The sequence below is a fragment of the Montipora foliosa genome, chromosome 5, assembly GCF_036669935.1.
Source record: "Montipora foliosa isolate CH-2021 chromosome 5, ASM3666993v2, whole genome shotgun sequence".
NCBI lineage: Eukaryota > Metazoa > Cnidaria > Anthozoa > Scleractinia > Acroporidae > Montipora > Montipora foliosa.
This window is the reverse complement of record NC_090873.1, coordinates 30552884-30579418: the sequence shown is the minus strand read 5'-3', so window position 1 is coordinate 30579418 and position 26535 is coordinate 30552884. Positions and strand designations below refer to the sequence as shown.

Below are 26535 nucleotides of genomic sequence, written 5' to 3'. Positions count from 1 at the left end.
ACACCCATACTGGAGACGTAATCGAGTTGACCTCTTTGCTATATGGAGCCACTTATGTTACGACTGAAAAAAATGGGAATGTTGAAAGAAAAGCGATAGACAAAGTACCAGAAGGTTCATTGATGAACTTAGCCAGCGAGCAGGCCCTCTGAGGGAATGGGCTGGGGGTAGTAGAATGAGGGCCTGCCCGCATGGCTTTGTATTTTGAAGGTCGCGTCCAAAGTTTGGACGCAAAATACTGATTGGCTGAAATTAAATTACTTGGTGACGTCACCATTGGCTGGTCAGAAATTGTAGAATGTTACCGTAACTTTACATAATTAAAGGTCGGGCAACGCGATGCAATGGCTTCTCAGCTGGAAGGAAAGGAAGTTCTATCTCTGTTATCCACAGGATTCGGGAAAAGTCTTATTCCCCAACTGTTTTTTGTAGCGGCCAAAATACAACGAGGGCGACTTCATGTCACCGTGGCAGTTTCCTGTCCTCGACAAAGCATTATCGCTGATTACATTTGGACAAAAACTTGGGCCTTTCGGCTGCCTCAGTTGCCGATTTAACGATAGAGAACGATAAAGGAACTCTACACGATTTTAGCAAGTATTTGGTTAAGCCGAAAAGGCGGCTACACAAATGATTCCTCGATCTCCTGGGTGACACCGATACACTTGAAAACAAAATAGTCCAATTTTCAAATTGTTGAATTAGCAAAATACATATCTATAATCACAAATACTCGATAAGCCTTGAAATAAACTGGTGTAGGAATTAGAATATCTGTCTAGTATTTAAGTGTGATGTAGTAGTTGTAATGTCTGATTTTCATTAAAATAAATTTAAAAAGATAATTCCGCTTCGCTTTACCGAAATTTGGCAGCAGTTGTGGTCGACGAGTCTCACACGGTGGAGATGCGGTCAGGGAAAACGGATTTCTCTGTTACGATTCCAGTCGTTTCAAGTTTGTGTGCTAATTTTTTTCCCTGACGAACGAAACACATTTTCCGTGGAAGGGACTCCGACGAATTACCGTACAGAATATTCAGCTACGCTTTACAGCATCAGCAGTAGTTGTTAGGATTTTCTGGCGAAGGCTTCCTTCCTTTACAGTTTTTTTGGAGTTTCTGCCTCGAGCAATTTAGAAATACACAACGCGTGGCTTACTGTTTTTTTCAATGTTTACTTCTGGTGCGCGCTGATTGGCCAATTTTTGACAGCTTTCTCAGCGTTACATCAGGAGGTGGCATTCAAAATTCAGAGGGATGCGTGCAGGCTCTCCTTCTCTCCCACCGCAGAGACAGAGCCTGCTCGCAGGCTATGATGAACTCTAAGAGCGAGTGGAATTGTTTCCGCGTTGCCTGCGCGATAGTGGCGCGAGACCACGTAAAATAGGTTACCCCATGTTGGCTTACATGACATCTAGGAACACACACACCTTTTTTAATGCGTCTTACATGAGGTTCTTTTTGACTGATGAGGCTCGAAGAGCGAAATATATTTCAAGATTCTTAAACATTGTTATTTTGTTTTTACATTTTCTATACGTGCGTCGAATGTGATACTCGAGACGTGATGTCTTGTTCTGCAAGTAGTTCAAAAAGGGAGAACCATTGCGGAAAAGACGAATCAACAGAAACATCGAATCATGGCGTAAGGATTTATGTAAGATCGAGAAAGTAAGGAAAGGACAGGGGCACCCAACGAGAATGTAGTTCAAAAGCACTCAAACATAGCATTGTTAAACGTATTTTAGTATTTAAACGGTACATATAGGCATAATTTTATCCCCTAAAAAGTTTTCATCTGTTCGGATTTCCTAGCTGAAAGTCTAGTGATCCGAAAATTATAGGTATCAAAACCTACCATTTCGAAAATTTTAGAAAAAAGGCTCCCGAAAATTCTAGGTGACCTTTTTAGGGAAAAAGTCCGTTAAAAATGGGCAATTATACCATTTTTCAGATGTTCGAAAATCCTAGGAAAGGCAGGCAAGCAAGAAATTTTACAACAAATTTTCGGAAAATTCTAGATCTCAAATCGTCTTCCGAACAAATATTTTCCGAAAATTGACGTTGGGTGCCCCTGAAAGGAAATACAAGATCAAAGCAAAGAGAATGTTACTGAATAGAAAACATCAGCTACAAAGGAAGGGAACTTGGTATGCCTCAGAAGTGCTGAAACAAAAGACCAAAGCAGGTGTGATCAAGATGAAGGCGTGTGAGGATAGGTGCCTTCAATACACTCAAAACAATCTGTTTCGAACAAGTTAAAGATAAGAGACTGAGTCACCAAATTTGACTGAAGCAACATAATTTTGGAGTAACATCTGGGCAGAGGACCACAATGAGAACGCAACTTGGCTTAAGGACTTAGGACGACAGAGGCGCAACAGGACATTCACATTACATTGGAGGATATACGATCTGGAGTGAGAAAGATGCCTAAGTGGAAGGCAGCCGGTTCTGACTATATCCAAGGTTTTTGGCTTGGGACTCTGAATGAAATACACCCTAAGCTCTAAGCATTCCTTCAAGAAGGAGTACAATCTGGAAATGTCACGGTATCTTAATGGATGATTTGAAAAGAACTGTCTCCAATTACCGCCCTACTGCATGCCTGCCAACAATGTGGAAGCTTTTGACAGGGATAATGGGAAAAAAACTTGACATACACCGGGAAAGACATGGATCGCTAGTTGACGAACAAAAAGAATGCAGACGACGATCAAGTGGGAAGAAAGATCAACTGCTTGTAGACAAGGCAATCCTGAAGAACTTTCGGAGAAGACTGACTAACTTGTTAATGGCGTGAATTGACCTCAGGAAAGCATACGATGTCTTTCCTCATGCCTGTATCCTAAATTGTTTGAACATGGTTGGAGCAGCAAGAAATTTCATAAAGTTAATCAGTAACAGCATGAATAACTGGCGACCTTTATTGGCATCAGGTGGAAGGGAGCTTGGCCAAGTTGACATCAAGAGAGGGATCTTCCCAGGAGACTCGTTATCTCCATTACTCTTTATTGTTATCATGTTGCCACAAATCCTGGTATTGAGAAAGATGAGAGCAAGATTAACCACCTCCTTCCTGTTCATGGATGATTTAAAGTGAATATGGATCATATAAAGCTATATGGTGCGAAAGACCAACTTGGCTCCCTTGTCCAAACGGTGAGAAACTTTTCTGGGGACATCCAAATGTCATTTGGACTTGACAAGTGTGCAGTCCTAGAAATTGTGATGTAAGCTGTTGCGTAAGCCATTGTTTCCCTGGGGCCCTTGCGACATGCCATGTGCTCGCAGCCATATTGCTCGATTAAACGTGTTGTTGGTGCGTTCGATTCTGCCTCATAGTCGATTACCTAGCTAACATTATATGGTGTCAGAAGCGGTGAAAGACAATGACGTCCTTCCGAGTTCAGCTTCCGGAAAATTTCGACTTCAGTCATCCAGAGGGCTGGCCTAAATGGAGCCGACGTTTTGCCCCCTTTCGCCACGCAACAGGCCTTGTGAAAGAAGAGGGAGAAAGCCAGATCAACACTTTACTCTACGCCATGGACAACAAAGCCGATGATATCCTCAACTCCTTCAAGTTATCAACTACTCAACTGAAACAGTATCACACTGTGAAGACGAAGTTTGACGAACATTTCGTAGTACGCAGAAATGTTATTTTTGAGCGCGCCAAATTCAACCGACGCCGGCAAGAGGAAGGTGAGACAGTTCATAGTTTCGTCATAGCTTTACCCGCTTTGGCCGAACATTGCGCCTTTGGGACACTTCAGGACGAATTGGTTAGGGACCGGATCGTTGTTGGCTTGCTTGACTCTAAACTCTCCGAAAAACTTCACCTTGACCCCGATCTTACGCTTACGAAAGCGATGCACCAGGCCCGACAAAGCGAAGCCGTGAAGAAACAGCAAACCCTGATGAAAAACGGCTTCAAAGAACTCGCCGAGGTGGACGCTGTCAACTTTGAGAAGCCGTCAAAATCAAAAGTCTTCAAGAATCAAGTTGAAGATTCTCCAGTGGTGAGACGCTGTGAATACTGTGGAAAAACCCTAGGACATATTCGACAATACTGCCCTGCCAAGGAAACAACTTGCCACAAGTGCTCAAAGAGAGGTAACTGGGAAATCGTTTGCAAGTCTTCGAACACAGTTGGCTCGGTTGAGGAACTACGCCTTCTTAGGGGCAGTTGGAACCGAGGCAGGCGAAAACATCTGGTCAGTAAAGCTCTCCTTAAACAACTCCCCTGTTTCCTTCAAGATAGATGCTGGGGCGGATGTGACAATAATCCCTGAGAGTATTAATTTTATAATTCACTGCATCCTTCCCCAACTCTGATCAAATCAAGCAAGACTTTGTTTGGCCCAGCAGATACAGCCCCCCCTATCCATGGCTACTTTATGGGAAAAATCACTCATTCTGAAATGGCTACAGGCCAGGAAATATTTGTTGTGACCGGAGCCCGACAAGCCCTCCCCGGTCGCCCAGCAAGAGAGTCACTCCAACTTGTTGAGAAGATAAATGCGATAGAGGCAAACAAAGATTACAAAGCACAGTTTCCAGACCTGTTCACTGGACTCGGAAAACTAGACCGACCTGACTATGTCATAAAACTGAAGCCAGATGCCAAGCCATTCGCTCTTACCACACCCAGGAGAGTGCCTGTTCCCCTCCTTTCGAAAGTCAAAGAAGAACTCGCCCGGATGGAGCAAATGCACATCATTTCCAAAGTTGATGAACCAACAGAATGGTGCGCGGGAACAGTCGTAGTCCCCAAGGGTAACGACAAAGATCGAATCTGTGTACATCTAACAAGGCTATACAAAAACATCTTGAGGGAATTCCACCCCTTACCCTGTGTTGACGACACACTAGCACAATTAGCTGGAACGAAAGTATTTAGCAAACTAGACGCAAATTCAGGGTTCTGGCAAATTGGCTTGTCACCAGAGTCGTCCAAGCTCACCACCTTCATCACGCCATTCGTCCGGTTTTGCTTTAATCGTGTACCATTTGGGATCAGTTCGGCGCCCGAACATTTCCAAAAGCGAATTTCACAGGTCCTGGAAGGAACGGAAGGATCTCTGTGCCAGATGGATGATAACCTGGTCTTCGGTAAATCGTTCAAAGATCATGATGAGCATATGAAAGAAACTTTATGCAAGCTACAAGAGGCTAACCTTACCTTAAATGAAGAAAAGGGTGAATTCGCCAAACCATCTGTAGAATTCTTAGGCACCAGTTTCAATGCCGAGGGCACACAAGTTGACCCCGGGAAAGTGGAAGCTATTACTAAGATAGCACCCCCTAAAGACCCATCAGAACTGAGAAGGCTCCTTGAAATGGTTAATCAGCTGAGCAAATTCCAACCTCATATAGCTGAGCTCACCAAACCACTAAGAGATCTCCTGAGCACCAAGAACCACTGGACAAGGGGTGAAATTCAGCAAGAGGCCTTCTCTTCTGTCAAAAACAGCCTCGCTTCCACTCCTACCCTTGCCCTCTATAATGCAAGCCGTCAGACAAAACTCTCCACAGATGCATCTTCTTATGGCCTGGGGGCGGTTCTACTGCAAAACCATGATGACCAATGGCGCCCAGTCGCTTACGCCTCAAGAGCCATGAGTCCTACAGAACAGAGCTATGCCCAAATTGAGAAGGAAGCATTGGGCATAACTTGGGCAAGTGAACGCTGTGCAGATTATCTCATTGGACTCAAGTTTCACATCGAAACGAACCACAAGGCTCTAGTCCCTTTGTTCAGTACCAAGAACCTCGACGAACTTCCAGCTAGGGTGCAGCGTTTCCGGATGCGTATGATGCGATTCTCCTACAGCATCTCACATGTACCTGGGAAAAAACCTGTGTACCGCTGACACACTACCCCGTGCGCCTCTCGTAAAACCTCTGAACCAGCAGGAAGAGAAGCTGGAAAATGATGTTATGGCCTATGTTGACTGGGTTATCAGATACCTGCCCGCAACGGAGGATCGACTGGAAGAGCTGAGGTGCCAACAACAGGAAGATGAAGTGTTGTTACAAAGCAGATCATGGAGTATTCCTCGACCTAATCGCCCAAGAGATCTCAACTCCCTGGACCGCTGAAACCATACTGGCCAGAGAGAAATGAACTGACAATACAACAATTAAGGCTTACTGATGTAGGGCAATCGTCTTGTCATCTCTGTGTCCGTGCGACTAGATTTCCTGGAGAGAGTTCATGAAGGCCATCAGGGTAACAAATGCAGAGAGAGGGCAAAAACCTCAGTATGCTGGCCAGGTCTGAGCAGACAACTGGAGGAAGTGGTAAAGAGATGTCCAAGCTGCATGAAACAGCATGTTAACACAGCGGAGCCAGCGATTCCTTCTGAACTCCCTGACCGGCCTTGGCAGAAACTTGCCGCTGACTTATTTGAGCTGAAAAATCAACAGTACCTACTTGTCATTGACCAATTATCTCGATATGTTGAGGTAGCCAAGCTGTCCCGCACTACTTCACTTGACATAATAGTGCACCTCAAGTCCATGTTTGCGCGACACGGCATCTCAGACCAGCTACTGTCAGACAATGGCCCGCAGTTCTCAGCGAACACATTTGCCAAGTTTCAGGAAGAGCTTGGATTCACGCACATTACGTCAAGCCCCAATTTCCCCCAAGCAAATGGCGAGGTAGAACCTGCTGTTCAGACTGTAAAAAACTTACTAGAGAAGGCATCAGACCCATACAAAGCCCTAATGGCATATCGTGCCACTCCCCTTGAAAGTGGCCTCAGCCCCGCTGGACTTCTGATGGGAAGGAAAATCCGCACCACGGTTTCCTATCCTGTCAAGCCACCTGGAACCTAACTCGCCTTACTTAGAGCAGTTCAGGGAGAAGGATTCTGTACTAAAATCCACACAGAAGAAGAATTTTGATCGACGACACTCTGCTAAGAGCCTCCCGGACCTCTTACCAGGAGATCCTGTCTGGCTACCCAGTAAAATGGTTGAGGGGACCGTGATAGATAAAGCTGGTACTCCTCGGTCCTACACTGTCGAAACGCCAAATGGATAGCTAAGGAGAAACAGGCGCCACCTAAACCTCCTCCCTGAAACGCCCAGCGAAATGGAGAGTACACCTTGCGTAGAATACTTCCCCTGTGAGAGAACCGGCAGTCCAGTGTGCTCTACCCCGCTTGTTGGCCCAAGGAGAAGTGCCCGAAGTTGCAGTGAAATACGAGTTCCAGAACGTTTCCGAGAATAGCTGACTTTGGCCTGTTTATTTGCTTTTTCATTTTCTTATAAAACAGTCAAGTGAAGCTATGATCTTCGCAGTTATGAACGCAATTTTTACAATTGCGTAGAGAAGCCTGAAAAATTCTGGACTTCAACGGGGTTTGAACCCGTGACCTCGCGATTCCGGTGCGACGCTCTAACCAACTGAGCTATGAAGCCACTGACGTTGGGAGCTGCTCAGCTGTGGGTTCCAATGGTCCCGTGGGGAATGAATCAACGAGGAAATGGTATATGAAATGAATCATATATGAAGTGCGGATATGAAATCAAGTGAAGCTATGATCTTCGCAGAGTACACCTGCGAAGATCATAGCTTCACCTGATTTCATATCCGCAGTTCATATATGATTCATTTCATATACCATTTTGTCATTTATAAAACAGTCTTAGTTATTTGTTGTAGCTGATAGAAAGCTACCGTAGTTCATAGGTTGAACAGAGAGTTCCTCTCTGAACTTTTGGAGGACTGCTTATTGCTTGGAAGGGAGATGTGATGTAAGCTGTTGGGTAAGCCATTGTTTCCCAGGGGCCCTTGCGACATGCCATGTGCTCGCAGCCATATTGCTCGATTAAACGTGTTGTTGTTGCGTTCGGTTCTGCCTCATAGTAGATTACCATGCTAACATTATAGAAATTAATAGAGGAAAATAAGTTGAGAGTACGGAAATAGAACTACCTCATGATAAATAAAAAAGAAATGGGGTAGAGGTGGATTGCTGCAAGTATCTTGGAATGCTACACTTAGACCAGACATTGAAAAACCAAAATGAAGAATAGGATTACAGCAGAGTATTTCAGGAGGGTTAAGATTTGTGTAAATCTAAGCTGAATGGAGGCAATCTGATTAATGGGTTAAATGAATGGATGCATGCACACAAGGAGTAATGTTGCAAGATTATATCTGCCATGGGAGGAAGGAAGGTGGAAGAAGTTTGATAGCAATAGAGGAATGTGTAGACAAAGAGAGGAAGGCGTTACATGCTTATCTTCAAGAGAGTGTCGAATGGATGCTGGTTGCTAGGACTCAGAAAGTGATTGATAAAGAGGAAAGTCATGAGAACTACAGGAAGTCAGGGAAATGAAATACACTTCGAAGATCCTCGAAGAGGATTATCCTGTGAAATTAAATGAATTTCGATCAGAAAAACGTTAACAGCAGAATACTATGCTATTTCGAGCACTTTTCTATGAAGCGTGGAGCCACTCTTTTGCAGTGATATCGGCATCAGGGAAATACACATTCTACGAGTGGTACCTACGTAGTTGTTTGAACTTATAACTGGACCTCAATTAATAAGCAAGCAACCCATATTTATTTTATACCCAAGCAGTTCGCAATGGAAATAACGAGGCAAGACAGTTTAATTCGCTGCTTTCCCGGTTCTTGGTAAATAATGCAAGCGGTTAGGGATAAGTGAGTATAAAGTAAACTAAACATAGTTTCGTGTGGCGTGCGCAATACACAGTTGTAGCATTAGATGAAATGCTCTTATAATGCTCTTTTTCAAGTTTACCCAGTCTTCAAACGGGTGTGGAATCCAATAACCTGTGAATAAACACAAGCTGACCTTCTGATCTTTATAGTTTTCAATTCAACATTTCCTGACCAAGAATAAAAATGTCACACACAATCTTGCTTCCAAAAACGCAGTTTTCTTTTCAGCGAGAAATCGACAGCAATGGATAAAAGTTGAGAATGTTGCTGAAAGTGACGTTTCGGGACTGTGCCCTTCATCAGTGGAATATTCGTTAATGTTTTAAGCCACGCTTCCTAGTATTTGATTTACAATTTGAAAGTTGCGTTGTGCACGCGCGCGCGAACTTCAAATAAAGTGAAAATTAGCATTGAGGCCGCGCGGCTGGCATGTCCCGTGACGAAAGATGAGACGCATCTCATGTCTCTTCCTCTGTTTGTTCAGGGTTTTTGAGACAATGCTATTCAAGTCCCCAGGGAACTCATTTGCCTATTTATGCAAAGCTTCTCTGGTTTTCGCTCTCTTTCGCCAAGTTACGCCGTTCTGGTCCAGTGTGGAATTTTTTGCCCCTCCCACCTCCCCTTCGGCTACGGCCCCTACCCCGGAAGGTAGACAAATTTGTCAATGGGTTGTACGGACTACATTACAGAAGGCATATAACAAGGTGCCACATTTGTGGATCCTGAAATGCCTCCAGATGGTCGGGGCAGCCCAAAATATGCTATCTTTACTCAGCATCAATGTTACCAAATTGGAAAGCGCCAGGATCTGACTTTGTACAAGGTCGGTCTGGATCAAGAACTTCAAGAACCTGAATGCTCGTATTGCAACTCAGTTATAGTTCGATTTGGCAACCGACATATGGTCAGGGTGGATGAAAAAAATGAAGAGCTGTAGAGAGTAAGGACCCCATGAAAGGTAAAGCAGTATCAAAATAACTGAACCAACACGAGCAATATAGATAATACTGTCAGCCGTTGCCCAAAGCAGGCTGTCTCCGATCCAAGAGAATGAAAAAGGAGGCATTGGCCTTTGGGACCACTTTTTCAACACTGGCACCTTTTCCTGGAAAGTGTAATTTTCATCGAGTAGGGGTGTGGTATGAACATGTGCCATGAGAGTGTTTTGGGAAAAGATAAATTTAAGCTCCTGTGGGATACAAATATATCGAAAGACCACGAAGTTTGTGCAAGAAAGCCAGCCCCTGTATTGATATACCTGTATTGATATACGTTTCAGGACTTGAAAAGAAATTAGAAAGATGTCAGTGAAACGGATGTTGTGCCGATCGTGGTTGGAGTCTTGAGGTCATTGGGGTGGACACGCCCATCTAGCTTCAAAAAGCTGCCCTGCTCGGAATATCAAGGATCCTATGGAAGGAATTGGAGGGCTAGATGCCGAAGGAAGAATGTTTTGTTGTGCAAGTCTATATCTGAGGCAGCTTGTTGCTGCCTAGTGCCTGTGTTTTAGAACTCTGGTCTTACTTTCGTCTCACTAACTTTGCAAATAAACTTGCCTTTAATTGACTGGTTTTCCAACGACTGAAGTTAGTTGAGTGCAGTGGACCATGATATTAAGAGAGTGCATCCGGTATCATAAATGATATCACTTGAGATTTTGTTCCTGACTCACTAGTTGTGGAAGCGGCGAACGTTTTTGAAACATAGCAGACGGAAGAATTCAATTTACAAAAACCATCTCTACTGGTCCCTATGAGAACAGATGCCTCGCAATGGCCAATGAGCATCGTTTGAAACAACTCGCAGCTCAGTGCACGTACACGTTAATTAAAAAAATGAAACGTTACAAGCTAGATAAAATTTGACAAGGCTACTTACCATCATTTCCAATACAATTGTTTATCTGAAAGAAAAAAACGGTTTAAGACTCTCAAGTTGGTTCTTGATGTTTATAGCATAGGCGAACCACCCTCTGTTGGTGTTGTTGTTGTTATCGATTTGTAGAAGGATAAATACATTAAGGCGGTTGCGATATGCTCAACAATAAAGTTTGAAAGCTAATAATTCAATGAAAGATCAAACGAAGTGTCAACTGAGTCCTGTGTTATGTTGTTTTGGTCGTTCCGAGCTGTTTGAGGCGTCATTTTGCGAGATCTCTTCTCGACCGACAGTAAAGATAATTGACAAGGTAGATAGCACCTAGCCGCCGCCTTTTGACCTCGTCTTGTCCAAGCTGGAACTGACGCCAAATCAGTGAAAGTCTCACCTTAAAAACACCAGCATCCAATCGATTAGGGCTGTCCCCATACCTTCGCCGAATGTGAGCGTCATCTTTCGAAAATTCACTCGAGAAAGGCTAACCTGAAATCCATAACAAACTGAGAGCTGCCAGGAGAACTGCCTGGGAACTGGGAACTGCCAGGAGGGGCTGGGAACTGCCAACGGTCGCGTTGCACTGATTGGCAAAATCGAACAGACTCAAATGCTTCGAATTCCTTTGGCCTGGTTTCTTGCACCGATCATGTTGAGAAAGCTTTGTTATGGGTTTCAGGATCGCCTTTCTCGGGTGAATTTTCGAAAGATGACGTTCACATTCGGCGAAGTTATGAGGACATCCCTAATTAATTGGATGCTGGTGTTTTTAAGGTGAGAATCTCCCTGGTTTGGCGTCAGTTCAAGCTTGAACATTACGAGGTAACAAGCCGGCGGCTGGGTGCTACCTACCTTGCCAATTTTCTTGACTGTCTAACCGTCGGTCGAGAGAAAAGACCTCGGAAAATGACGCCTCAAACAGCTCGGAACGACTAAAATATAACACAGGATCCTGGCACAGGATTCAGTTGACACTTTTTTTGATCTTTCATTGAATTATTTGCTTTCAAACTTTATTACCGAGCAAATCTCAGCCGCGTAATGTATTTATCCTTGTACTGATTCATAACAACACCAACAGAGGGTGGTCCGCCTGTGTTTATAGTTTGACAAAAAAAAAAGTCGAACTGAGTGACCCATTGATTCACGCATTGACTTAACGTTCACCAATTGTGGACAGCCTGAAGCTCCAGTTAATCATAATCATTATCTTTGTCAAAACTATCTAATTGACAGCGCAAGTGTTAAAGTTATGAGGTTGTACTTTTAAAAATTATTATCTTTGTGCTTTTACATTATCTCACTGAACGTTCTCGAAGACGTGATTCATTTGATGGATATTGCTGGAATAAGCGACTGCTGACTTTCCAAAAAGAAGGCCGGAAGGGTTTCGACCTACAGTTTCAATTATTCAATTCTCAAGGACTCGGCGCATTTTCCAGGAATTCTTATCCTCCACACCAAATATGAAAAAAAATCATATACAGTATAAGCCAAACGAGGAAATAAATTTCGGTAATTCCGCTTTATAATGATTGCCAGAACATTCACTTGACGACGTTTGTAATCTGGACGCTTTAATTAATGTCAGTTTAGACTTTCTCAAAGACCTTTTAATTTTTTCCCGCTTAGTGACGACTGGTTGGGTCAATTTAAAGGACTTTTGCCATCTGCTTGGCGCCAAAATTTCACCGGTGACGGCAACAATTCTAAGAATATTAATGGTTCAAATGGTGAGAAGCTTTAGGACGCCATATTGTTTTTGCACTGACTGTGTTGTTGAAGTCTCATCGGGAGTCGTGATGGAAGATGTGGAAGATGCGATAGAACTTGGTCTACAGAAATTAGGATGATCAAAAATGACAGAGAATCAAGCTTCTAAACTCAGCAGCTTCAAAAGATCAAGCAATTTTTTCTAAATACCATATGGCATAATTATACTGAATCAATATGGTTTTATTAAAAACATGCATGCGTTGTGCATGTAACGGGATTGGAGTGGCCCCCATCCCTGCAGTGAGTCACGGCAGATGCCGGGAGTTACTGTAGAAGCTAAGAAAAAGGAGACTTCGGGTTGCCTTCGACTGCGGTCGGCCTCTTGTCTTGTCTTGTCTTGTATTAAAAAGAGACTCACTGGGCCGCAATTTTGTTGGCTTAGCAACATAGTGAGTCAAAAAATACATCCATTTCCATTCGCTGAGCTAGAGATGTCTTAACAGTATTTTCAATTGAATTGGGAATTTGAAGTATGAAACTCATACGATATAGCTGCTACTATTTTTGAAAATATATATTATAACAAATGAGAGGCTGCCTGAGGCTCCTTAAAAAGTCCAAGCAGTAGCAATGAAAATTTCCCTTTCATTTTCAAACAAAGACTATGACAAATAAGAGGCTGCCAATTTCTGCTTCTCACTTAAGTCCACAATACCATCGGCAGCAGCAAGATACCCCAGAGGCTCTGCTGCCAGGTTAGCAATGGTGTTATCACCACAAAAGGAAAATTCTTGAATTCTTGGAGTGCTGCAGCATTACGCATTAACAGTTGAACTTGAATTGTGTAACGAAGGCGTGCTACCTTGAGTGCACTTACTATATTGCGGAAATGATCGCTGGACTTCTCTTGAAAAAAGTTCAGTCCTGGCTGGATACATGCTTTAGCCTGATCAGTCAATCTGGCTTGGAGGGCAGCATCGCCATTGTCAATTTCTCTGGCAACAGCCAAGGTGCAAGGTTAGTGGCCTACACCAACTGCTTGAGCAACAACTGAAAGATCTTCATAGCATGAAAATATCATGGGGCCGTCACCTTCAAGGCTATATGTTGACTTAGTAAAGTGAATACCAGCATCAACAATAGCGGCAAGCTCTAAGCGGAGATCTTGAAGGTCTTGAGGATTCCCAAAGATATCCAACAGATTTTAACAGAAATATTGGACGGCAGTCTTTGGGCAAGTTCAACCCCCTTGATTGGCTTTGCAAGAATCTCAAGGCTTGAAATCCTCCTGGACATAACGCACTACAATAGCAAGTGCTTCGCCAGGTAGGGCAGTCCCATCAAATATAACCGACACTTCTTTAACATCCTGAAGCTCGGCCTTGACCTTTTTCTTGTTCCCTTGCCAACACAGAAGGAATAATGTCTTTCATGTGTGTACTTGCAGTAAGAGTATGGGCATACTTTTCAAAAAGAAGGCGCAAAACATATCTATCTTGGAAATTGGTATGCCGGCCTTAAGGAGTGTCTCAACTACTTCAAAACGCAAGACTCGCATATCTGTTGGTAAAGTAGCCCTACTCTCTTGCCTTTGCAGACATTGCTCGATACTTTGGCTTTGGCTTGTCCCTCTTGATATTGGCGATGCCATTCAAGTGTTTTCGGGACTGCACATATTTCTGTATGGTGCTCTTCTCCACAGCAACGATTTCGTGACATGCATCTCATCGTAGCTGCCCTTTGACGCAAGCGAAGTAATGATCTGGATATTCCTTGATTCGGTCTTGAACCGAAGTTTTGGTCATTGGATTTGACATCCTACTTGCCTTGTACTTGCCCCATGTTCTAGCAACTTTACGTTCTCTCGAAATGGAAGCCCTTCCAGGTTCCGTCATCTCTGCACCATTTTCTCTAGCAGTTTGAATAAGGTCTTCGCTTTCTTGTATGGCTTCCGCCATTTTGCTTCAGCAATACAGGAAGCTATTATATATTCGGAATATTAACACAGGATACCCACCGAGACATCCATATAGGGAAGATACACCACAGGACATCCAACGAGACATCCATATATGGACGATACACCATAGAACACCCAATTACAAAGTGAAAATTGTGCTTATAGCAAGATTTTTCGTTCGGTGTTTGATTCGAAATTGCAAAATATATCAAAAATTGTCATTTTGGTAAAAGTTCTAACAAGAATTTTGGTTGTAAAAACTTTGGTTATAAAAGTTAACGCTATAAAATCGACATTTCGATGTCGACGTGATATTAATAAGACATTAATTTTGGTAAAAGTTGCTCGGAAAATTGAAAATGTTGGTCAGATTTAAAAAAGTTGCTCAACATTGAAAAAGTTGCTCAAACGTTGCCGGGCAGAATCTATCTATGCCCTCTGAAAGGAAAGGATCTTTTTTTTCATTCTCCAACGGGATCAGGCAAATCACTGTGTTTTGAGATTGCCCCATTTATGTTCGAGGCAACAACGGTAGGGAACGTTGAAAAGAAATCAAATATATCAGTCCATGGGCCATTGTAACTTCGCAGTATCAATCCGGGGAAGATAATATGAAATATATCTGATGAAAGCTTATGTGAAAGATTTTCCAAATTCGCTTGATAGCAATCGTAAAATAGTAGCTTTAGAAAGGAGGCTGACAATAAGAATTATTTTAAATACATTCTTTGTTTACAAAAGCAAATATATCGGCATATTTAACAATTAACAGCATTTCAAGTCTAGACATTTCTTTCGTTAAAAGCCAAAATACATCATTTGATTTGACAGAAAACCTAATTGAAGCCATAAGGCGTGGGATAACATCGACCGATTAGAGGAAACCCTTTCTGCATCGGGAACATCCCATTGAGTAAATGGGATTGTTGTCCAAGCCAGGCATTTTGGTCCGAGTCTTCCTCCACCACCTGGAATTGTGCAAGCGAGGACAAGGAAAAGAAGCACTGATCCTTCAGTCGTCCCTCCCTACAATGCTGGTGATCGCTGCGGTCCTCGCGCGAGAGCATTCGTCGAGGTAACAGCTGAAGAGATCTTGGCAGAGGCAAGAAAGAAGAATTTGCTTTGGATCTTACTGCGACTCAGTGCAAAAGAGAAGAAAAAAGCGAGTGGACGGACAGGATTTAATATTTGTGACCGTAACGAAGTTTAAGTCTCACAGGATGTCATCGCATATCTTCCGACTATTGCCCCACTTGCTACAAACATGACTATCGTTAATAAGGTCCTAGTACAGTCTCTCAAGATCAAGAATACTCTCAAGTTTAAAAGCATCGTTCTCGTCTTTGGCCAAGCATTGTACGCAAAGGCAACTGATATCCAGTGGAAGCAAAGTGAGAGGTTCAAAGATACCGTCCTGAGGATGGGAGTGTTCCACAATTGGCAAGTGCTCAATTGGCGGCTCAAGTGCTGCAATTGGCAAGTGTGTTCCACAATTGGCAAGTTCCATAATTGGCAAGTGCTGCCAAGATGGTGGCTTAAGAGTTCTTTCCTTTGAATCTGGTGCGATAGCAGAAGGTTCTTTTGCAGGAGTTCTAGATGGCCGTAGATACAATCGGTGCGTTAGACTCCACAAGTTTATGTATGAAGCACTTATGAGACTAGCGTGGCAAGGATTCAGGATCTCGATAGAGGAGAATCAAAAGGAGTCCAAGAAAATCGTTGACAACTTCTTTAGTGAGACTGCCGATTTGTATGATGACATCTGTGAAGATCAGTTCATGAAGCAGATGACCAGCACTTCTAGTGTCGATTTCATCCATCTCTTTGACAAGTACATGAAGTTTCTCGGTCACGAGAACGGCAAGCTATCCGAGTTCTAGTTATATTGCTTAGAGCAGGTAGACATTCTCCTTGGGCTTTTGAGAGCATCCAGCGAAAGCAACTGAGAGCTCCATGTTTCAACAATAACTTAAAGCAAAATGATCCCATGGTGTTTTGAATACGACCACGTAAACTATGCAAGGTATTTAGCTTCTTATCTACCAGAAACGTCTCACCGCGAGAAAGAACATCCAGAAGCTTTAGCATAGTTGAGGTCTGGTGGGTTCTCAGTATAGATAGGACCCATGAACCCCTTCAGCAGAATACCTGTCGACCAAACCTGTGAAGAAACGGTTAACAGAGACACGCAAACACCTGGTGACCCAAAGGTATTTAGCCTGAAACCTGGAGCCGTGAGCAAATATTACCTTATAGCGGCGTATCGAAGCATATTCATGCGACAGTTGAAGGAAATGCTTCTCCTGGGCACCCCAACGACTTTCCAGCTCACCGATCTTCCAGGAAGTCGAATAGTACTGGTAAACCCGTTACTCCTGAGAGAAGGATCTGCTTCAGGCAGAGGCTTTAGGAGAAAAGGCTTATAAGACTTTTAGCAAAGGACATGGGTGAGTCTGACCCTCCCAAGTTGAAGTTCCAAGACCATATAACAAAACTTAAACTTAAAACATTTGGTAATCTCTCAAAAAAAGATAAGTTCAAAGGGGGATTAGTAAAGAAGTGATCATTAAATCTGATCGTGTGCTGTTTGCCCAAATGATCATCATTGCTGAGAACAGAAAGTTGAAAATGAACTAATGTACTGTGCCACCCTCTCGTACCTCTGCCTTGGGCCTTAGCTTCGACTGATGGATCGCTGAGGTAAACAAACCGTGAAAGCATCCCAGAGATCCTGAAGGATGTACCAGCAGCAGATGTAATACCACAGCCAAGCGCGAGAATTATTGAAGGAATGGTAATGGTACAGAAGATAAGAGGCGACCAGAGAACATTTGCTCAAGTGGCTGACAATATGCTTTAAATGATTTTGCATGAAGGAACAGACAGCCAGATAGTCCGATCAAGAATTCTGAGAGAGAAAAGAGAGGACCAGACAGTGGCCATGAATACAGCAACATAAATTTGCTCGGAATTTGTTTCAAAAAGGTTTTTATATCAGAAAAACTGAATTTGAAAATCACTGTTTTCACTTTCAAATTTCGTGGGCGCCACCAACTTGAATTATTGACGTGTTACGGTTGCCCTATTGTTCTGACACAAAGAGCTTTTGTCTAATAACAATAAGGCAACCGTAACACGTCACAATTTTTCAAGATGGCGGTGCCCGCGAAATTTGAAAACAAAAATAGGCGAGTCTAAAACTTATATAATTCGGATACAAACGCTTTCTTTGAAAACAAATTTGACTGATTTGACTGAAAATTATTATTATAATTATTATTTGAAGATATTTTTTTGTTTAACTGGACGTTCCCTTTAAGTCTCAACACCTTGAGGCTTCCTGCTAACGAAGCCTCCACGGGACAAACATTTAGATAAATTACACGAACTCGTACCGCTGAGACCAGATCGGTCTTCAAAAGAAGAGCAACGAGAATCAATATAAAGCAGCCACTAAGTCGAAGTTGCGAAACATAGCCTTGAATCAAACGATGCTCAGAAAACTCAGCAAGCCCTAGAAGAAGCAACTCCAGTTCAATGTTGAGAAGTGTAAAGAATTAATTGTAGACTTCAAAGTTGCTAGAAGTGAATTTGACCCTATTGTAATTAATACAAAACAACTTTGTTTAGTAGAACATGCTAAAATATTAGGTGTCACTATTTCAAATACACTTCAATGGAACAATCATATTAACAACAACATAAATTCCAGTATTTGTAACAATGGAATCTGACCAAATTATTGGTTGCAAGTCGATTCTGCGAAATCAGTCAATAAAAAAATGTTGTTTAGCAGTTATTGTTTCTTTTCTGCAAATTCAGAAGAAATGAGTGGCTTCACTTGGTCACGTGATAATTAACAATTATTGGATTCGGTTTTCACATGATAGCAATAATTATAAAGGCCAAAGTTTGTGCTGGTTAGGGTATTATGTGACGTCACTTCTGCTTGCATAAAACTATTGTCTGTAGGTATGACGTCAATTCTACATGTCTAAAATCTATTGTCTGTAGGTATGACGTAAGAGAAAAAGAGCAAGCAAGAATTAGCTATGTGCTTATAGCCAATCAAAATCGAGCTGGTGACAATAATGTATAGTAATACCTGTTATGCTACTCATTAAGCACTTCTATTATACATATATAGTATTAAACTAGAGTAATTGCAGTTTTCAAATATGTATGGTAACATTAATACCCTTGAGTGGTTCCAAAATGTCATTTTGGGGGGTTTTGGCCCAGGGATTATTATCGTCCGTTTTTCTTGTGGTGGCCCCACTTGTGTCTTTAATGAAAAACAAATTCTGGACCAAGTCGCCAGATTGAGAGGTCAAGGCATAACAGCTGCCATTATTAATGGCCCAGAAAGTACTACCGGTGAACTGAAGGATATCCGACTCGGTCGGTGCAAGGTGCAGAGAATCTCTTGAATTCTTAGAGAAATGTTTTTCGAGAACTGAAGCTTTTAATCAAAACCTTTTTTTATCGACGAAAGTCACTAGAATGAGAGTATTGCGAAATGGTAAGGAAGCATAAAGAAAATTATGGACTGAATCCATCATAAATTTGAGTAATTTTATATAAGTTTATTTGCGGACAAAAGCCTTGCGCCCTCGCGTAATTCTCAGAAATGCTTTACTTTTTTAAAGATCTATGCATTTCACAACTTTTCAGTGCAGTGTTTACTTAATAATTGTATTTTTTTGTACTTTGAAAGTCCAGCAAACTCCATGACCCATGAAATAGAGTATGTCAATCAATTTTCCCCCGTGAATTTATAATTATGATTCAAATCCCTGCAGGTGAAACAAGTCGCCCTCTCGCGACTTCGTCGCTCGTTCGCTTTGATTTCTCAATCTAAGGGTTTCAAAAGGGTGACTTGGAGCAAGTCTAAAGTCAGTAGTGACTTTCGATCAAGCCTGCTTGTTCGCTTTTCACTATAATATCTTTTACTTCTCCTTAATACTTATAATGCTAAGCAACACTGTAAAAAACCATGAAAATAAATCGACTGGTTGTACTTTTTACCTCAGCATCTTGGTAATAAGTGGTATCTTTCTTGACTTTGAAACAATCAGGACAAGTGGATCGGTTAGCGTGATTCAGCTGGCATTCACTCGGCATTTTGTTCAGTGCTGTTTTATAGTTGAATGAGAAACACCTTTTGTCTCGCAAACATTTTGCACTACACTCCAAGTCGGACGTTACTTGGTAGGAAGCGATGGCGTTATTGTCTAGCACATAGCCTGAAATTCGTTAAAAGGCTTCAGATTAGATAATGGCTGGTTGAAAAAAAAAATGAATGGGTAGATAGAGGGATGGATGGATGAGTGGATGGATGAATGCCAACTAGGCCCCAGTTGTTCGAAGGGTAGATAGCGCTATCCACTGGATAAATCCCTATCCATTTGATAACTCAATTGGTTTTGCTGGTGTTTATCCGCTGGATAGTGAATTACTCGGTGGAAAGCGTCATCCACCTTTAGAACAAGCGAGGCCTGAAGACTTGCTGAATGGTAACGTGCGTGGAAGGGAGACATTTTGCACTCGTGCTCAGATATGAAAAACTTTCATCCAGTCCTTAGTGCTCTCGTCAAAACTACAGCCGGCCATTTTTTTGTTTAGATTTTGCAACTCGCAAGCGCGTTTTTTTTTTAATATATAGATTTAGCCGAGCATAAAAGTGGAGCTGCCGTTTCTACCCCAGAAAGCAATATAGTGTATATGTAGACAATTATGCTTCTGCATAAAGTACAAAATTAATCGTCATTACTGTATGTTGTAGTTTTCCATCAAAACCTGAGGCGTGGATTATCGAACTCACACGTTTATTAGCGAAGCAACTCAACTCAACAAATAAAATCACTTTTCTTTTTCTAACCAACACGACAACCGCAGGCCGGAACTGGAAAGAAAGCAATGTCACGACACTGTACAGGGGCACCCAACGTCAATGTTCGGAAGATATCTGTTCGGAAGACGATTTGAGATCTAGAATTTTCGGAGCATTTGTTCTAAAATTCCTTGCTTGCCTGCCTGTCCTAGGATTTTCGAACATCTAAAAAATGGTATAATTGATCATTTTTAACGGATTGTTACCCTAAAAAGGTCACCTAGAATTTTCGGGGGCCTTTTTTCTGGTTGAAATTTTCGAAAAGGTAAGTTTTGATCCCTATAATTTTCGGATCACTAGACTTTCAGCTAGGGAATCCGAACAGATGGAAAATTTTTAGGGGATAAAAATATGCCTATATCTACCGTTTAAATACTAAAATACGTTTAACAATGCTATGTTTAAGTGGTTTTGAACTATATTCTCGTTGGGTGCCCCTGACTGTATACAGTTTACAGTGATGAAAGACGGCCAACTGGAAAAGATGGACTGGACTCTGGACTGGACCCTGGACTGGACTTTATTAAACGAAGTTAATATTTAACCAATAGTATAACGATTAACCGTTTCTATTTAATTATTAACCAGCGAGAATGTGAGTGAGAATGGATGTTTTTTCAAAGTGAACATAAACGAAAAATCTAACAATGCTGCCCAGTAACTTTCAATCAAGTCAAGCTACTATTACGTGAACACTGTCACGTGATGACTTCAAACTTCGCAGTATTCAGGCAATCGTAGCAAAGCGTATAAGTGGCGGGGTTTGTAACGTTAATCTACCGCTGTAAACAACTGAAGTGCTTAGTTTGCAGTTCTAGCTGGTTCAATTGTACTGTAGAAATAGTGTGCAATGCGATCGCGCTCAACATATCGAATATATTGAATTGGACTACATTCCTTATATTCTTTAGACAGCGCACGCATGAGATATATCGTCGTCACAGTGTTCACGTAATAGTACCTTGACTTGACTGAAAGTTACTGGGCAGCATTGTTAGATTTTTCGTTTATGTTCCTTTGAAAAAAACATCCATTCTCATTCTCATTCTCGCTGGTTAATAATTAAATAGAAACGGTTAATCTTTATATTATTGGTTAAATATTAACTTCGTTTAATAAAGTCCAGTCCAGGGTCCAGTCCAGGGTTCAGTCCAGAGTCCAGTCCAAAGTCCAGTCCAGAGTCCAGTCCAGAGTCCAGTCCATATTTTCCAGTTGGCCATGAAAGACAATCAACAACAATTTTAATCTACAACTAAAACTGAAATTACATGCACAGTTATCTCTTTCACAACATTTCCCGCCTGACTGATAATCTTTACACCCTCTCTCTTCAAATAAACCTACTGTAATCCAATCACTTAACGAAACTATCCTTTTTCCAACAACACCAAGGATTCAAACAGCTTCAATTCTTATGGAGTTCGATGAAAATCCGGATTTAAAACATGCGGTGGGGCAACCAAAGCGATGGGAACTGTGTTGGGGTTTCAGTGTGAAAGTACAAACGGCTACTAACACTTATAACTCTTTTTTCATTATTATTTTATTAACGCGCAGTCTGCAGTCTGCGGTCTGCATTTTATCCCTGGTCTGCAGTCTGTAGGCTGCAGTCTGCGTTTTACACTGACCGGTTATTTGGGTGGTTTTTGGCAACAGAGGTTAATTATTCGTAATGCGATCGCTTCCGTTGCCGTTAGCAATGGGTCGCAAATTTGACACTTTTATCGCATTATCACATTACGCATTGAATCCACGTTATCTATTATTCCAAAAACTCTAAAAATATTCGTGCCTCATCAGTTTTCGGTCGAATTTATGTCCAAGAAAGCAGATAAATTGCAGAAAATTTTAGTTTTGCATCCAAAAATTCGTAATCAACGCTAAAATGACCAAATTTTGCCTGGAAAACATATTTTACTATTATTTTTCTTAAATTTTTTCGTTCAACTTTCGCTTTTATAAAATGTTTTAGTTGTCTGTAAATAAGTTATATGCTGTTGGCAAGCTTATTTTCTTAGCTTTAAAATGATGTATTTTTTTCCCCCTAACTTTAAATATTTGTATGAGGAAAAAAAAACATTTTTTGGTGATGGCTGATTTACCGCGGTTTTCTCGCGGTTGGGAAAGTAGGAAAAAGAGTTAGGCCGGTAGCCAGGTTTTTAACCTCAGAAAAGGATCTGTTTCGTCGTACGAGCGTGTGAGGACCTGTGAGCCAAAGGGCCTCTGCTGGTATGAATTCTGAGTGACCCCTTAATAACTTCTTACTAACCGAGCGCGAGGGCCGTACTGCCAGGGAAATATTGGCCCGAGGTCGTGGCAGTACGGACCTCGCTGTGCTCGGTCCGTACAAAAACGACCCTGGGCCAATATTCCCCAGTACGGCTCGAGCTAGCTCGGTTAGTAAGTAGTTTATTATATGGTTTTTTAATTACCTTTTGCTTTGTTTTTGCAAGCCCGTAATCGGCCCGTGGGCTAGTCACAATTAGCCAATCAGAGCGCGCGTTATATCGGCTACAAACTCCAACTTGAAAAAAATTGCCTGGAACGCTGCACGTACCACAGGCAACCCAGTGTACCCTCACGGAGGGTCTAGTTTAATTTTTTTCCGTGTCGGTAAAAGTCTTGCCTGTCACTCCCCTGCTAAGTAGTGTCTTTGTGCCTAGAGTCTTCTGTGCGTATTTTGTTAGGTTTGAGGGGGCTAGAGTAATGCGTAGATTTCTCTGGTGCACACGGAAGGACATTTAAATAACCTGCAATGGCGTCGAAAGTCATTGTAACGCGCATGGCGTTTTAGTACATCTTTAAACAAAACATACCCATATGGAGCTCAAGAATTGAACGTCAAGACAGGCAGTGAAATATAAAAAGCGAGGAGTAATGGACTTCGACAGCAATCTTTCGCCCGTCGAGCCGAAATCAAAGTGAGCTGTACTTCTAATATTTCGCCAAGGTGGTGTTATGTACAACACTGAAACCAAATGGAAATCTCTCTGGTAACTTATGGGTTCAACAAAGACAGAGAAGGAATCGAAGACCTTAAGTGGATTTGTTCACTGTTTACTGAAGTCGCATCTAAGTTGTCTGGCAAGTAACATTTATTTTGTACTCAACTCTGCAAAGGTAAAAAAAAATTGGAAATGTGACAGTGAAAAATTATTTGAATGAAAGCTTGTTGTCTCTTTTGTGCTTTATTATTTACGGTCAAGGTTCTTTCGAAAAGGGTTTGATGTGAACTGTCAGAAATTTATTTAATTGCATATGCTTTGTGACACCGATTGTGTCTCGTTTGCACGCACGCAATTGAAATAGGAAAGGTTTTTTGCCTCTAATAGGAAATATGTTGTTTGTTTCAATAAATTTTTCGCTGTAAAAGATTTTTGTGAGATTTCCATGTTTTGTGAAATTTTAATTTTCGAGCTTAACAAATTTGCATATGTGTGTTGAAATATGTTGTAGTGCACTGTAAGAAGCACATAAGCCACGAAAATAAACAGGTCTGTTGGAAGCGTGCTTGAGTTTCAACAAAATGAGCCCCAAAATCGGCAAAAAATTGTGACGCTGATAAATAATAAAGTAGCTGCTGTTACCAAAACGATGGAATTACCTTGTGATAAATAACCTCGTCTTGGAGAGTCAAACTTTTGATCTTTGTGTTGAATTCGCACATTTATGGTCAAACTTTACCAGTATCTTGCCATCATTTGACACAGATGCTTCACTGTTTCGCGAGTAAACATGCCGCGGTAACTTGATCACGGCGCCCGCTAAATTCGATGTCACTTTCGATTTTGCGATTTATTTGTGCAGCCAAAAGTAAAATAACAAAATTGAACGTAGCAAAACTCTCCCAAAATGTTTGTCGCTGATCGTAACTTTTTTATATTCGCGGTTCAAAATTAATGTTGTTTTCATGTCGTAAATTTTATTGCTGATGGCAAAATATTTTATTCTCGATCGACCGTCCTGGAAACTTCCTTCTGCTCTTCCTAAAAACTGTGTATCAATATTTATCTACTTTTGCATCAATATTTGTTTTGCATAAAGCAAGCTAACAAAATCTGTACCTTGCTTCGTTCGCATTTGTTAGCGTTAAAATTTAATTTTCGGTCCAATGCTTCTGTTATACGAAGGGGTATAATTTTTAGGTCCCCATCTAGATACTAACTCAGCCGGACCCCAGGGATTAATTTCAGTGAACATTTGCATTACAAAGCTGTCAGATGCTTAGGGTGCACTCTTAACCTTGCGGTGAAAAGAAGTTGTTAGGGAACTTGAAAATGATCAACATGTCAGCCTAGAAACGGGAATGTCCTTAAATATCATCGGAGAGGACACCGATATCGATTACTGAATGAAGGCCACCAAATAAAAAAAATCAAATGAATTGAAACGCGTTTCAGATTGCATGTTACTCAGCAATTGTTTTGTAGCTCCTAAGGGGACGAAATGCAACTGGAATTGTGGCCTTGTTGTCGTCTCCTATTACGTATCAATTTGTCTACTACTTTTTTCCGATGAATCTGACCGGATAACCTGAGCTTAAACTTAAAACTACTATCTATGTTGTTAATTTACCTTCAAAAGCTTGAAATTGGGCAGATCGTTCTGTCGGACCTCTGTTTATGGCCGAATCCGCAAAAAGGAAGAAAGCGGCGATCAAAAAGGATATTGCGAACCATATGCACGAGATGGCAAAACTGGAGCCTTTCATTGTATCAGACGTATAATATTTTTGTGACAATGCAATTTCCCTTCGATATCTTCGTAAATTCCCTCGGAAAAAGAACGGACAGAGGAGTTGCTAAGCGCTGTCTAAGGTTTGCACCAGTCCTGTGGCAAATGGATCTCTGTTTATGAAACATGAAATCTGGAATCCCACAATTGATTTTTTGCCTGTGCCCCAAGCTTTTCCATTTCGTTGAAATGCAACAGAGTCAATTGTTTTAAAATTTCTAAAAGATGCAAATAGCTTGATTCAATTTATTGATTGACAAATCCCACCTGCATAACTCGAATAAATACGCATAAATGCATGTTATATTCGGGGAAGGAAGCGGATAAATGGATCTCAGTCATTTATTATTCCTTCCATTTTTTCCCGAGTTATTCATTACTCATTACTGAAATTTTGTTCGTTATTCATTTTTCCGTATTCGTTGTTCTTTACGGAAACTACAAAATTCTTTATCCGAATGTTCGAACGCCAAATGTTCCTTACTCGTTTCTTTTTTTTAATTAAGCTGTTTTTCATTATTCATTCAGCTTCCCTTTCCAACCCCAATGTTATATTTCTGCAATGAATTGGGGAAGTAATTATTTATAGCACTTGACATTTAATCATTCAAATCGAAACAGGTCCATTTCTAGGATCTTTGAAAGTTTCCAGTTATCAGGATAATAGGCGCTAACTGCAACCAGGTTGAAAATCACACATGGTTGGATGTTTCTCTGCTTTGAAGAATAATGAAGACAACTTCAAGACCACTTGGCACCACCATTATTAAACCCCAAGATGTTGATGACACCGCCGGTCGTTGGTGATTGTCTTTGAATTATCCAACACAATTGCCAGTGTGGTTGGTTCATCAAACATTTTCCGACAAGGCAGAGTTTTTCAAAGAAAACTGCTTTCTTTTTTAGCGCCCTTTCAAGCAGTAGCAAACTGGCGTTTGGCTTGTTCGATGAATACGTTTTCATAATCATTGCACATTATAGAATAAATATTAATACTCAGTTCCTTGTTCCCCCGGGACATGATCCAGACTTTTGGCAAAAAAAGCGGACTTAACGTTAGGAAAGGTTCATCAACGCCTTAGTTTGGAAGCCAGTCACAGTATCCCTACCCACCTTCCTTTAAACCTCAAACTTCCGAGAAATGGACACAATCACCCCTGATGAAAACACAAGAACGAGAGTCACAAATTTCTTTATCATTTAACATAACTTCTCCTTTGGTCCGTCCTTCAACGCCCGAATCTGAACTAGTAGTCGTACGTGTTAATGTCACAAATCAGGAGCTGCAGCAGGTCGTAATGAGACAGCATAATCATTGTGGTTTGGCGAGTTTAAATGAACACTTTTTTCCGTTAAATGTCTTACATGGTATCGCACCGGTTCATTAATATTTGTTTTGCTCCGTTCTTATTCTAGTTTTCGGCCAAACAAGAATTCACCTTTATCACTCGTCGGCCATTTTGGAGTCCGTGGGGTATAAAGGCTTTGTCTTTGCCCGTCCAGCCTCACACTGAATGAGAGGTTCGACGGGCAAAATCTTTTGTTTGGACATTGAGTGATATGGGCCAATTGGGGCTTGTACTTTGATTTTCAACCGCGAATTTTGCGATCTGTAAACTATTCTTTTCATCAATTCATTTTGAAATATGCT

The 26535-nt window shown here is 41.5% G+C and overlaps 1 protein-coding gene across 1 annotated transcript in view; it reads right to left on the bottom strand.

Annotated features, from left to right (window-relative positions):
• Positions 1-25081, bottom strand: part of LOC138003110 (C-reactive protein-like) — a 43705-nt gene extending 18624 nt beyond the window's left edge. Inside the window, exons 1-3 of the mRNA XM_068849058.1 lie at positions 24726-25081; positions 19286-19503; positions 10588-10612 (exon numbers count right to left, since the gene is read on the bottom strand). Of these exons, the coding sequence (XP_068705159.1) occupies positions 10588-10612; positions 19286-19503; positions 24726-24861 (379 nt within the window). The 5' untranslated portion in view covers positions 24862-25081. The remainder of the gene's footprint in view (positions 1-10587; positions 10613-19285; positions 19504-24725) is intronic.
• Between the last annotated feature and the right edge of the window lie 1454 nt (positions 25082-26535).